The 15,311-nt window shown below is 38.2% G+C and overlaps 1 protein-coding gene across 2 annotated transcripts in view; it reads left to right on the forward strand.

Annotated features, from left to right (window-relative positions):
* ntm (neurotrimin) overlaps window positions 1-14,963 on the forward strand; it is a gene marked incomplete at its 5' end in the record, with an annotated part of 414,076 nt that extends 399,113 nt beyond the window's left edge. For both annotated transcript variants that reach the window (XM_084073422.1, XM_084073421.1), the window contains 5 exons: window positions 5,347-5,475; window positions 7,488-7,608; window positions 7,878-8,029; window positions 8,367-8,402; window positions 12,416-14,963. In XM_084073422.1, coding sequence (XP_083929548.1) covers window positions 5,347-5,475; window positions 7,488-7,608; window positions 7,878-8,029; window positions 8,367-8,402; window positions 12,416-12,516 — 539 coding nt within the window. In that variant the 3' untranslated portion in view covers window positions 12,517-14,963. The remainder of the gene's footprint in view (window positions 1-5,346; window positions 5,476-7,487; window positions 7,609-7,877; window positions 8,030-8,366; window positions 8,403-12,415) is intronic.
* Window positions 14,964-15,311: the final 348 nt, after the last annotated feature.

Genomic DNA, 15,311 nt, shown 5'->3' on the forward strand with positions numbered 1-15,311 from the left:
CCCACTGTGTCGCTGTCCGTGGTGCTGTAATGACCTTCTCTCTTACTCTCCCCGTGTTACTGTTTCTGAGGCCCAATGGAAATATTGTGGGATTGACAGTAATATTGCGTGATTATGTGGGAATAAAGAGGCACTTACATTTTGTATGCAGGCGGGAGCAGTCGGTCAGAAGTTAACTGTTGGTGAGAGAAATGAAATCATTGCGGGAGCGGCGTGAATGGTCAGAAATCCAGCAAGAGTGGGTAGAAGCTGGACTAAGAAAACAGTCTGCACATTTTGGAAGCCAATCATAGCCATTTGGAATTGAATATGAAAAATCTGACTGATACATCTTGATCATATGACCCAAGAGATAATTTGTGTGAGTTTTGGACAAAATTAGTAGGAGTAGTACTTGCAAAAAGTTTGTTTTGAAGAAAGCGCAAAATGGCACAGCATCTAGTCTAGTTAGGCATAATTGGGCAGGGCCTATAAGGGAAGTTGCTAGAGTTTTTTGTTGTTGCACGACCTACGGTTTAAGAGCTTGGCCAAAACATGAAGCGGCAATCTTCGCCTCCTGCCTTTCAGCCTGGCGGAGATAAATAAAATCACAGTATCATGTGCATGCTTAGCGTCCGTATTCTAGGGTGATGATATGGTCCGAGAACATTCAAACACGGCTGTACAGTATGCACTGTATGATACACAGTAACACAATAAACAATCAAGTACCCTCCACTTACATCACCGCATCATCATCCTTGATTGTGATGAGACAGAGAGGATCTGTGGCCTTAAGTCACATTAGCAACAGTCACGCTCATCTTTCTGCTTTGTAGTTCAAAAAATATGCCTGCTATTGATGGGTCAAATCAAAGTGATACTGTCACAACAGATTCTCTGCGGCGCTGGCAACCTCTTCAATAGAAGAAAGCCTGCCTTATTACTTTGGGGTAATAGAACCCCAAGCTACAGTATTTGTATGGGTTTTTTCTTCTCTCCTTTTATGTTTGTTTTCATCAAAGGGGATCGTACATCAAAGCTGTATTGGCACATTATAAAATTCCATGTGCCCAAGGCTGATAATCAGTAGAAAATAGCTATCTGCATGCAGTATTTACCTCTCTCTTCAGCTTCTTGAGAGGCACAGTTTAAAGTACCAGATGTTCTGTAACAGGCCATGTTTATTTACACTGAAATCAGCCCTGAACTGTTTTCGCCCCCATCCCCCCCTTCCCTTATTGTCTTATTTTCTTGGGAATCATGTAACTACATTAACCCTATAGGTGTCCCTATTTTAGACACATTTAAAAAAATGTTTTGCACATTTCTATAGTGTATAGGGCTTAAAAGTCAGTGTTTTTTTTTTGTCAGTACAAAGTGAGTAAAAAAATAAACAAATTATTTCTTGAGCACATGTCATCTCAAGAGGAGGTTTCATCTAGGCGTTGCTGAATCAATCTCTTCTCCAGTTACACTCTCACTCACCCTGCCACTGCATTGCTTTTTTCACTCCTTATATCAGCTTCCATCTATCCTTCAGTTTGTTTCTCTTCCCCCTTCCCAGATAAGATCAGATAAGATAAACCATTATTGATCCCCAGAGGGGATCATAGGTGTCGTAGCACAAACAGAAGTGAGAATGAAACACAGGAGACATACAGGTCAGGGTAAGAGTCAAAAGCCAAACCAAGATAGATAAAAAATAAAGATAAAATAATATGCTTAGCTGCTGGCCTTATGCACTGGATCTCTGAATGAGTGTATGTATGAGTGAAGTAGTGAACATAATGTACAGTATTGTAAATGTACAGTGAATATATTAATTCATATAAATATATCACTAGGCATCTATCGCTAGTAAATATCTCATCAATATATAATTTAATTCACAAAACCTGTGTATGTATGTCAGTGTGTCCCGGGCATAACTCTGGCACCAACAATCAAACCGCTTGTGCCACGCTGTCAATATAAGTGACAGTCAAAAAAAATAATATATATATATATATATATATATATATATATATATATATATATATATATATATACATATATATACATTTATTGATAATAAGTACATTCATATAAAGTACTATATATATATATATATATATATATATATATATATATATATATATATATATATATATATATATATATATATATATATATATATATATATACATATATATATATATATGTATACATATATATATATATATATATATATATAGTACTTTATATGAATGTACTTATTATCAATAAATGTATGCGTCAACAGTTAATATGTGAATGTATACTTTATACATATCTTCCACAGTGAGTATCTGGATGAAGATATGAACAGTATATGAGTGACTATAAGTTCAGTTTCTCTTTAGAGGCATATTTCAAAGTTCAGTAATAGAGGAGTTCTCCACGATTGATTGAATACTTTATTAACAGTTTGCAACAGAGGTACAGTTATACAATAATGCTAAAAGGATGACACAAAAAGCCCTGAGCATGTTTCCATTGTGGTCCTGTGTATGCAATTCATCAAGACATAAAGACATACTGTACAAGAGATCATCAGTGCTAGGAGAAAAAATATTGGGGGTAATTTATTTTGGCAAGCTAGACGGTCTAGGTCCAGTTGCAAATTGCAGACAGGGGCTCTTTTATGGCAGTTTTGAAGGAGGGTATGGAGTCACACTTTTTGATGGCTGTTTGTAGCAGTCCACATTTTGGTGGTATACTTTTAGAATTAATTCACCCCCATGTTTGTGCCGAATCTGGGGGAAATTAGATCAGTGGAGCTCCCTCTGGTGTTGTGACTCACTTTTTTGAAGTAGTCAAACAGGTAGTCAAACTGGTGGTCCCTTGAGTATCTTGAAGACCAGGCCCATTGCAAGTTGTTGTACTCTGTCCTCTACCCTGAGCCATCCCACCCTAGCATAATGAGCAGGGGTTGGGTGAGTCCAAGGTGTGAGGTTTAGTAGTAGAGAGGTCTGAAGTTTTGCTTTTAATGCCTTTGAGGTGCTAGAGTACCATGAGGTGCATGCATACTCAAAATGACATTGGATGAGTGCTCCAGCTAGTGTCCAGCTATAGCATCCAACTATTCCTCCTCATCCTCCCTTGTGGACCCTTGCTTGTTTAAATATAAACCTGTGTTACCATAATCTCCTGTTTTCTCTCCTTTAAGTACTTCTATCCCTCTGCTCTCCTGCCTTCTCCTCTCAACGGTTGCCTCTCTCCGTTTCCTTCTACCCCATTTTCCTCGCTGCTCTTGACTTTGCTGAAAGCAAAGCACCGGAGTGGTGTTTCAGGACAGAGGGGGTACAAGGTCTCTTGCCTGGCCCTCCGGAGATTAACTCCCACCCCCCACCTACCTACTTTAATATCTTCCATCTTGCCCTCTGCACGCTCTCCCAGATGTCCCACCATTAGGACGACGGTAACAGAGGACAGCCTTGGAGGCTGTCTTACTGTACCTCAACCTCTTGGTCAGGGACAGATGACGCATCAGTCCTCCTTGTAGTAGACTGAGAAATTAGAGTGCAAACAACAGAATGCAATCAGAGAAAACACAGTCGTAGAGCACACACACTATATTTGCCGCATGTGGACTTTCAACAAAGTTCTATGGCTGTGCTATTATGTAATTTGACACAAATTGGATTTCTAAATTGGATGTGGTTCTTGCGAGTTTACTGTTTACAGCAGTTAGACAGTGAAGCCTCCCATGAACTGTTTGCCTTCGCTGAGCCGATGTTTACTCTTCTCTTTTTCGCAGAATGTGTCTTGTCTTGTTTTGACATGATGGGCATTGTTCTTAGTGGCACAGTTGGTCTACTAGCATTCAAACAATACAAAGTGAGCAAAGACCACAGCAAAGCATCAGCCACAAGCAGAGGCTCATTCTTGCTCCCTCCCTGACAGTCACAGAGATAGCCATCTTTAGTTTTTATTGCCAAGCTTTTTTATTAGAGCCATTAAGTGTGCGGGAACATTGATTTCATATAATCACCTTGTCGATCTTGAGAATGGCTGTCCCTAACTGCTAATGCTAAGGCAACGGCTGTAAAACTGATGCTTAATGTGAATACTTTGGAAGTGTGCATCAGATTAATGCATCGCTCTCGTTTAGCTCTCTGTGGAGGATTTAGGCGACGTGTGTTCAACTGACGGCGTGGTCTCTATTGGCAGAATGTAGTAGCCCTTGTCAAGTCAGACTCCAAATAATAATATAAAAAAGAACTGACATGAAAAATGAACAAGAGACACAGAAAGGGGGGCAGGCTGGAAGCTGTTCTCGCATAAGAGATCTCCTGACACCCCTCGTCAGGTGATCAGCATGTCGGGATGACTGCTCTCCGTAACAAACCTTCCCAGGTGCAAGTCCGTATCACACCTAAACCCAGCAAATTGAAACCACGTGCGATCTGTTAATGTCACTGCACAAAATCTCGGGAGGAGGTTTTGAAGTCAGCCTTTGTTCTTTCACGTTAAGTGCCATATTAGCTGTCTCTCCCAAGCATGACAAACTGAGAAAAAGTATCCTGGGTTGGCATTTCCCCTTTTGTTATAATCTACTTGTAGGCTATGAGAGGGAGATCCTGAAGGACAAGGGATAATGAGTTGTGGGCCTTATGAAGACTACAGTATTAATCAGCAAGTCTTGTAACAATCACAGAAAAATGTCAGCAAGCTCAAATCTGAGTAGGAGTTTAACAGCACTATGGACAGGAATCAGAGAGACAGACACTGTTGAGAATCTGCTTAGAAGTCTAGTTTTCTATTCGGCGTGTCCACCTTTACACTTCCAGAGCTCAATTTTGGTGCATTTTGCTATGTGTATAGCTGTTTGAATCAGATCAAGCTTCTTAGCATGTTGTTACTGGAACATAGATTTCAGCTACTTGGAATTGAATTGGACCCAGGGCTAAGCTTTTCTCTTGGTTAAGATGCCAAAAACAAATGGGTTTGTCATTTTCTCAAAAATGTGGGTAATCATTAAGACATTTCACAGCTCAAAACAGCTAAAGCCTGCGATTATGCACAGATTTTGGCTCCCACTGAAAGCCAAACACAACAGCTGCATATTTAATATTTCCTTTATTGTGGTCTGTATGGTACTGTAACATAGTGAATAATTTTGAATTTGAATGATGTGATGAATATGAATCTATACTAAATGACCACATGTGTATGGATTGAACCTGTTATAATCATCACCTTTATACCTCTGTGTCCAGCACAGTTCATATCATTGTTTTCCTCTGCCCCCCATAGGCCACATGTGAAAATGATATTTCAACACACAAGCATTTGCAGGTCACTGATCTCTCCTCTTTGCCACTTCATGTTGTCATTTCACAGGGGACCTGGCATCAGATGATGAGTACCTGGAAATCCCAGCTATATCCAGACAGAGAGCTGGGACGTACGAGTGCACAGCCTTCAATGAAATCGACACTGATGCCCAGGCTGTAGACATCACAGTGAACTGTGAGTTCACACACTAGACTGAATGTCTGGGAAGTTGGAAATTATTTCATTTAGTTAAGTGAAGCCTTATTTATTTCTGTTAGAGGAATTTTATATTAAGTAAAGTTGATCAAATATAGATAGATACGTGTCTTCATCATTCTGTCCGTAACAAATCCCACACATTTGAGACACAATAAGTGTTTATGCTGTGGATTTATTTTTTGTCGTTTAAACAGTTAAATAGGTGAACAGTGCAATTAAATCTTAGGGACAGAAAAACTAGCAACTAGCAATTGCACAAAGGCCTTTGAGTAAAGCAAATACACTTAATTATAATACTCTCTACAAGCAATTATTTGGAGGTAAATTATCCTACCAGGCCAACATTGCATGCATAACAAGATAATCAACAGAAAATAAGGGGACTGTGGTATACTACAGCACAATATTATCCTATAGCCAGCCAAGAAACACAGACTAGTACAGTAGTTGCAAATAAGGTGAAGGCTTCTCCTCATTACAAAGCAAAAATGTAATTGTTTCAGTTTATGCAGTTTTTATTCATTTTTAATTAAGGGAATTGTTTGTATTATTTCCATGTTGAGCTGTCTATGATGCTGAAAGTGCACATAATGCCTCATTTTTGCAATGTTATTTTTATGGCATTGGCTCTTCAAAACAGGCCTCCAGGTGCTTAATACCACCACCGTGGATATGCCACATTGATTTATAAGATGCTACTTCTGTCTCACATATTTTACCTAGAGGTGAAAATAAATAAATGTTCTTTTCACTCTCCCCAAGGAAATTAATGTAATGGTTGCCTGGGTAACTCAACATGTCAATTGTGACGGTATGAAGGCATAAAGCAGTGTTTTTGAAAATACTGGTTCTTCTGTGAGATCATGAGAACTGCTTTTTAAACTTGTATCAGTCGATACATTTTGATGCCCAGATATCAGAATCTATTCTTTATAGATTCCCAATGCTTTAAATTTGTTGTAAGATGGAATTTCTGCTTTCTTAGAAAGTGATGTGCCAAAGAGAGAGAGGGCTGGGACGGGGAAAACATGGCAGATAATCATTGACCACAGGTCTTGAGCTGGATTCAGATCCAGTATCGTGTGAATACTGCATGGTACACATACTGTAACATCAGAGCACACCCATATTTGGCACTTTTAACGAACCCTAGCGTCCCTATTCTGGGGCAAACATTCAGCAAACATAGCAGAAATGCAAGCTCACAACATGTCACATCGTGACACCTTGTGAGTTTGTCGATCAGCTATTTTCAAGAGATTTGTTGTTGAGGGAAAATTGAGCGGACCACGTATAAAGCCCTGTGGAACCCCAGACAATAGGGTTTACGTGGTCAATACAAAGTACAGGACTGCTTTAAACACCTTAACCAGTTGACTTAGTGTGTGTGTGTGTGTGTGTGTGTGTGTGTGTGTTATGCCAAATGTATACTATGTTGTACAACAGTGTCCCATGCCAGAAACAGATCTGCAAAATCACATTGTGGCATAATGCGGCACATTGTGAGCTTTCTGCTGTAAATCACATTGCTGTTTGCAAAGCAAGAACATGGCACATTTATTTGCTCACTATAGCTGTTATATAAGTCAACAAATACTGTAGCATACACTCTCTAAAGTCTAGAGAGTTTAAAGTAATATAGTCTATATAGTATAGTCTATATATAACTCTATAATAGAGTTGTTTATAGTCTAAACAATACATCTATAGTTAGCTCTTGAGTTATGAATGTGTAGAAAATAATTGTAGTTGAACAGTCTTCTGGGCAGTACACAGTAAAATCCTTAGCGTTCATTTAACACTAGTGTACAAATGGAACTAAATGTACCCGCAGGAGGTTCCATTTGTACACTCGTCGGAGTTAAATGAACAGTGAGCGCTCTCACAAAAACGTTCACCTCTTCTGCCTGCAGCTGTGATTACTGTGCTCTGTCTGTCTGTCTGTCTGTCTGTCTGTCTGTCTGTCTGTCTGCCTGTCTGTTCTATAGATGCTCCAACTGTGACAGAGGGCAGAGATGTTGGAGTGACTCTGGGCCAGAGAGGGGTGTTGGAGTGTGAGGCGGATGCAGTGCCAGAAGCCGATTATGAGTGGTATAAAGATGACAGAAGGTAATGGGTTATAGATTTCCTTATTAAGTAGCCAAATGAGAAATAATAGTGTGTGTGTGTGTGTGTGTGTGTGTGTGCGTGCGTGCGTGCGTGCGTGCGTGCGTGCGTGCGTGCGTGCGTGCGTGCGTGTGCCTGCGTGTGCGCGTGTGCACATGTACAGTACTTGGTATTGCTGTCATTAATATTTATTCTTGCTCTAACTATCTGTCTGTCTGTCTATGTGTTTATTTGTTTTATTTAATTTGTTTTGGTCTTTCCTTTCTGTTCAGGCTGTTGCTTGGCTTTGATGGCATGGATATTGTGAGCACTGGATCCCTGTCCACGCTGACATTTTTCAATGTTTCTGATGGAGATTATGGCAACTACACTTGCGTTGCCATCAATAAACTCGGGACCTCAAACACAAGCTTTCTCCTTTATGGTGAGTACTTGCATCCCTTACATCTATAGCATCAATGTGATGGAAGTGCCATGTTTTATTGTATGATTCCCTATTTAACTTTAGGAATGCATTGGTTAATGTGGTCACAATTGAGACAGCGTTCTGCCTTTGAAATGCCCTTTAGGTAACATCTGCGTTTTAGTGTATGGGCTTTGTTGATGAATTGCAAGTCCAAGTTCAGTATGTGCCAATGCTCCCAAAATGCAAAACTTCATTCAGCAGCCTAGCTTCATGCAGTTCACAAGTGTTGCCAATGATGTGTTACTGTTTATGTCTTTCGATATGTTGCTCTGTTCCATTTGTTTCCCTGATGTAGAGGTAATTGAACCCACTAGCTCAACACTATTGCAAGGTTAGTATAATGTACCTGGGCATGTGCGTCCGCTGTTTATTAAAGGCTTTGCAGCATGCTAACACGTTATTAACATTTTCACAAAGATGTGGTTCCTGTGCCGCTGTTGCTGTACTTTTGCAGCAATTGAAGAGGAGTCATTATCTGTCCAGATTCAACCATTTCCCAGACCGTTTCAGTCATATGGAACATTTATACATGTGCAGATTAATAAATGATTGTGTTGGAATATGAAATCTGGTAAGTGGGGTAGGAGTGGGGATTCAATCCAATACAGGATGCCATCTTAATCTTTGTGGAAATGGTTAATGGTTAATGGTTAAAGTGTGTTTTCTCAACCATCTTTCACCTTTTTCCTTTTGCATATCTAACCGTGTTTCTGTGTGGCATGGCTTCGTTTTCAATTTTTGCATGCTCTGCTCTAATGTAAGTATTTATCTTTTTTGTATTCATATATCAGCATTTCATCCCACAGTGAAAATTAGCAAGACCAACAATTGTGAGCCCTTAGGTCTCGTTTGGGGCTGAATTGTTGTAAGAGTATAGATGTCTGGTGTAGTTGTTCCCACATGCACTTTTACACGTGACTCTGAAGTACAATGTTTGATGCTTTGATACAAGGATAAAAGGCAATTATGTGCAATGTGTAGCTCAACTTTTCACTTTGTGTGTCCTTGTGACTAGTGTTAGAAGTAAAAGAAACCCACTCCATTAACTCTTTATATTTGCACAAATTGCTTTGATTTTGATTATGAGGAAGTGTTATTCTAATTAGCCATATGCAGGATTAGGGATAATCTACTGTGGTAGGATAATTGGATAGATGCCCCAAAGGAAAGCATGGAGAACTTATGGAAATCCATGGGAAATTAGAAGTTATTGTGCTATGAGCTTCAAAGTAAAAACTTAGATTTTGTCCTCAGTTGTCCTGTGATAGATTTATTTGGCTTGAATTTTAATATCATATATTTAATATCATTTTAGTGGTTACCAAATGAATTACACTTTATTTACTAGTAGATGTATACTACATTGCAATTTGGCAACCCGGGAGCCAGCGAACACAAAAACGCTAATAAACAGCTGACATTTGGGGAAAGCGAAAAACGGGCTTTGGTGTTCCGTGCACATGGTAATGGTCAATGGCTGATTTTCAACACCATCCAGGCGGCTTTTCTGAAACATTAAATAAAAAAACGAATCAAATACAGGAATACAAATACAAAAAACCTCTATAGTCAGAATTAAATACATAACTATGTAAATTAACCATCTACAGTAACTACTATGTAATCCTACATGTACAGGTATCCTACCCAAACTCGGCTCAGAATTAGAGGTGATCCTATCAGTTTTCCAAAGAAGTCCTCTTTGTAAATGCTCAATGACCTTCTTTTAGCATTAGATGCTGGCAGCTTTCAAGTTTAATCCTTTTAAACCTGAGTGCTGCAGCAGCATAGTCCACAGGAATGCTACAGACCATGCCTCTCTGGGTGGCTGTTATTGACAGCATCAGTTATGGCTCATTTACTCCCTCTGTGATAGAATCTTTTCTGAAACATCGGGCGAGTCATTATTTGTGGTGCTCAACAACAACAAACATTTTCTTCATTCTCACTTGGCATTCTTTCACCATCAATAGTCAACCATATCTGCCTGACACCAAGTAATTAAAATAGCTCTGGAGTAGTCTCAAGGAAGGCCATAAGAGTTGGATTTCACACAAAAGAAACAATAAAAGATGTGTTTGCCTCTCCTGACCCTGGAAAGGTAGTCACTCAGCTAATGTTAAGTTTGCTGCTCTCTCCATGACAACTTAGAGAAAGATGTGCCTTTATTTATTTATTTTTACATGGAGTAGACCTTTAATAAAGATTTGCATATTAGTGTTTTGCAATTTGCGAAGTTAGTCTATCTAAGAGATTACTGACTTATACATTTTATTTGTGCATGCGTAGACTTTCAACTGCTTGCAATTTTCACAAAATAAAACATAAGCAAAATAGGCAGTTTTAAAGTGGTTAACAAATGTATTTAAGTTATAGAACAAACCCTGTTTTAGACGGCTATGAACTTGGCTATGGTGGTGGTGATGGTTATGCTTTAATGTACATGATATCATGGGGAGAAATACAATAGCACTCAGGTCAGTAGTACAGTAGTTCTGCCAAGAGCACAGGGTTCAGACCATAGTTATACTGCAGCTGCTACAAGGACAAGCTGAACCATAACAAGATGGGCTGTAACATAAACAATAGCTATCAGGCCTAGTGGAGACATCTAGGCTCTTACAAGCTATCAAATATCATAATGTAATGTATACATTATTATAAATGATGGTAGAATATAAAGGTTAGATATCGTTTATTCCTCAGACTTAAACTATATATTTTAAAAAAAGTATTTGTAATATTAATTAATTATAACGGATCTGATCTACAGAATAAATTAAGTAATGGGCATTTTAACGAATGAATGTATGAAGGCTGCTTGCATCAGTGGTATTCAGTCAGATACAACAGTGTATCATCAGTATTTGTATATTAATAATATGACCCAATGGAACGAAAAACAGACCAAAAGGACAGAATGAGTACTCCACACATGCCTAAATAGATAATGTTACAATCTAAAATATATCCGATTTAGCTCACTAAAATCTCATCTGTCATCACACATTTTTAACAGATAATTTCTAAGCAAGCTGGTTGAATAAATGTAACCAATCACCAGTTCTGTCACAGCAAACTAATGATCACCATTTAAGTTCCAGTGCAAGCAGTGAAACATGCACTGTTATGTAAACTTTTCACTGAGTGACCATATTCACACCACAGCCGTTGCTCTCACGTCACACACCCAAGTTTGACGCAAGCAGAATGACCGCCGTGTGAATATGGTCAATATAACCTCTCTTTTAGAAAGGTCAGCATCTGTTTTAGATGTGACCTCGTCTCTTCTTCAAAAGGCAGCCTCTGACACCAATACTATACAGGCAGGTTTGTGATGAATAAAACCTCACAATTTTAACCTAATCCAGGACTAATTGTAAGGAATGGAATATAACCTCCCAACAGTAGAAAATAATCTGTAGATGTGTAGATGTTAAAGGTTCTATGACATTCATCTTCACTTTTTTTAGTTTTATGTTTTTTGGGGGGTTTTATGACCTCAATTACACCCAAAAAATCTGAACTTTGAACATTCAGTGGATTTTCTGTGGTCTGGGGTTTTCTGAATAATTAGGCTGAAAAGTAATCTGAGCTTGGCCCTTCGACAGTGAGGTCACTGTCGATTAATCCCGCCCACTCTCCTCCTCGCCCCTCCCCTCCCCTATCCTTTCCTTTGGGGGGGGGCGGAGCAGAGGTGATGATTCACAGGCAAAATCCCTCACCAGCGACACCCGCAGGCAAAGATTTATTTTTTCATTGCAGTTGAAAAGGCTTTAGAAATGTGAGAGAAAAACACCTGCCATGGATCACTGGAGTGGAATTTTTTGTTAAAACTTTCTATACACGTTTGAAGGACCATGACAAAGACTTTTAATGTGTGGTAAAACTGAACGTCATGAAACCTTTAACACTAGTTACACTAGTTAGATGAGCAAACAAAGGAAAGCAAGGAAGCAAGTATGCATACAGTATACATACTTGAATGCAAGCTCTACACTGCTCTCTTCATGTAGAGAAGGAGGTAGAGATTTTGTCAGTACCGTAAAGGTACTCACAAGGAGCTGACGTGTGAATGTGGTCAGTTAAGGTAGTGGTACTTCTAACATCAGTTCATACCAATTACTTGGTGTAATGCCTGATTTATATTTAGTTGTGTGCCGGTGTCGCGCCAAAATTAGCCGAACTCCAAGCTCACCTCGCATTGGAGCGTGACACGTTGTGTGTGAGCTTGTAGATCTGCTGTCGTCAGTGCAACTAAATATAACTCAGGTTGAAGAAGATGGTTGAAGCTAATCCGAAAAGGTGAATCTTATCCTGGTGTTGTTTCCTTGCCTCTGACAGGGCCGAGAGCAGTTCAAGATGGGAACGGCGGGGCGATGGGAATGCACTCACACAGCTGTCTACTCCTCGTTGCGCTTCTGCCATTTCTGCTTCGATTTTGAAGTGGAATGTGGGTCCGGAAGGAGTGTTTTGTGTGGTGTCTTTTTCTTTTCTTTTTTTTCCACCTGAACCACAAACTGATGCACAAAGTGCATGAGGTATTCTACTACATAACCATGTTGAACAACTAAAAGAAAGTATGTAACGAAAGTTTCTGTTTATATCATTTTCCCACTTTTTTACGTGAAGGATGTAACAAGTGTTTAATTTCTTGTTTTGATTATGTTTAATATTATTCCTCCCTAAATTATATAATTTTATGACTGTTTATGTCAAAACAGACTTTTTAATTGTGGTGTGTCTTATTCAAATTTATTTTTATTTTATTTTATTTTTCCACAGAAAGTCAAATTTACAGCAAGTAAAGAGGTGAATGTTAAATACCTCAAAGTCAAACAGAGACAATGAATCAGTATCACCCTGAGGCTTAAAACCTGATATTATCATAATTTTAATGTATAGTAATTATGATTCAATATGGTGATTTGTGAGAGGAAGTTGTTTTTGACCTTGAAGCATTATTTTCTCAGCATTATAGTGATATATTTTCAGTTGTGTTATGGTAATCATTTTTAACATATTTGTGAGAAGGGAAAATATAATTATTTAGGCAAATAGCCTGTTTTAATTTCTTTGTTTCTTTTTTTGTTTGTTTGTTCTTTTTTTCTTTTTTACTAGTACAGTTGTACAAGAATAATTGTGTCATAATGAACGAGTTACTGGGAGAGGAAGACCATTCCAGTTGTGTGGAGTCTACATCAAACTTAAGTAATACAAATGTATTAACACCGCTGCAGTTGGCGGGAGGTTTTAAGTTATAATGTATTCACACGTTTACTACGCAGTTATTTCGAAAATGTTCTTCTTTTACCAGACCAGTACTAGAGGCCGAGGGGCCATTCACTAGAATCATGTGATAAAATGAACCCTCTTCCCATACTTTAAATGCCAATAACCCAAAGAGACGTGAATTGTTTATACTACACAATACTTTCATAGTATTTCTGTTTTCACCAAGTCTCATAACCAAACAAATACTTAAATATTAAAATTAATTATTTCATAGTTATGTTTTTTAATTGGAAGAATAGATGAGGGGTGTCAACCAAATCTGTATGCAATTTTGACTTAAACATAAATATCATCACAGTACATGATTTCTTCAGCTGCTCAAAGTTAATACCACTAGAGGCATCATGTGAAAATGTTGCAGTTCCTTAGTCTGGCTATGGGACCTAGAGAAACAATAGATTTGTGCAAATGGCCTACCTCTGTTATCACAGTAGACATTAGCTTGTGATCAGTAATGGCTGTCATGTAATGTGTCAAAATAGCGTAAGGAAAACCAAGAATATTCCCCCAAAAAACATACAACCTGACATCATGGGATTTTTACTTATACATGAAGCCAATCAATCCTGAGTACAAAGGTTTTTTGTTTTTTGTTTGCCATTAGAAGTAGTTTAATTAGAGTCTAAAGTTTGTATCTGTACAATCATCAAATAAGTACCAAACCTCTTATTACCATCCAATCATGAACTACAGAGTTTTTATAGCAACCAGAAACTTCTCACAAACATGACTGCAGTGAATTACTTATTCCTTACTAATTATTTCTCATTCATTTTTAAGCAAATGTACAGTTTATTATAGCAACTACTACCCCAGCAGTAGGAAAAATAATTAATTAGAATCAAAGCATATTTGATATAGGGTACTTTTTATGTTTTAAAATGTCAGCTAAGGAATACAAGGAAACAGACATCATGCACCTAAAGGTGTGCAGTACTTTTATGCACTTGGCCACTGTGAGAGCTGCACACATAACACTGTTTGATTGTGTACTGCGCTGAATCATTGGAGGACTTGGATTACAACAAAATATCAATCAAGAACAACAAAGTATAACAAACAAAAAAAAAGTTTGCGTAAGGTATGCTTTTACAGTCACACTGGGTGTTTTCTTTGTTTTTTCCCTTGAACTCATTCTGCTTCTGGCTGACCAAAATGAACAGCGAAAACAGAAATTGTGTACATTTTGTCTGCTTCATTTTGGCTCTGACGAGGTCTGTCTTTTTTATTTTTCTATTTACAGCTGGGTTTCTCTTTAGCTCAGGCCTTTTGTTGTTTATTTGGGTGCCGACGTGTGCTTCTTGATATGGGAAGGAGCCAACATCAAAATCAGAAGGCCCTATTCATTGAATTTGATTTCGCTAATCAGGGTCTTTCTTCTCCCACACAAGACAAGGAGGCAATGACAGCTATTGCGCACCAATATTCATCTGTAGCACAGTGATGTTTTTAAAAAAAATCCCCTTTCATTCAGCCTTAAAAGATGTATCCATGATCCATGAGCCAGATAAGATTTCATTATCGAAAGAGTGGGCAAAACCATACCTATATTAAATTGTTTATAGGGTCAATATAAGTAAATAGATATATGATAACCTTTCCACAGGAGCAGCTTTTTTTTTTCTTTTTTCTTCTTCATATTTATCACACATTTTGTTATTTTCCCCATGCGTACATGACAGATGAAAAAAATGAAAAAAATAGTTATCATAATGAAACATCCCCAGTTGATTACTTGACCATGATTTATCGTATTACAAGTTTTCTGAAATTGTATATTTAAATATGCAAATTATGCATTAGGAAAATATGCCCCAATTTGCATAACTTTCCAGAATCAACATTGGACAAAGCCAGAGTGAACATTCTTATTTCATTTTGTTAAGATGTTGGAGTCAAAGGTTTTTAACGAGGGAAAAATCAATATCTGGCTCAATTTTGGGGC

Source organism: Gymnoscopelus microlampas, assembly GCF_963454915.1.
Source record: "Gymnoscopelus microlampas genome assembly, chromosome: 12".
Classification (NCBI taxonomy): Eukaryota; Metazoa; Chordata; class Actinopteri; order Myctophiformes; family Myctophidae; genus Gymnoscopelus; species Gymnoscopelus microlampas.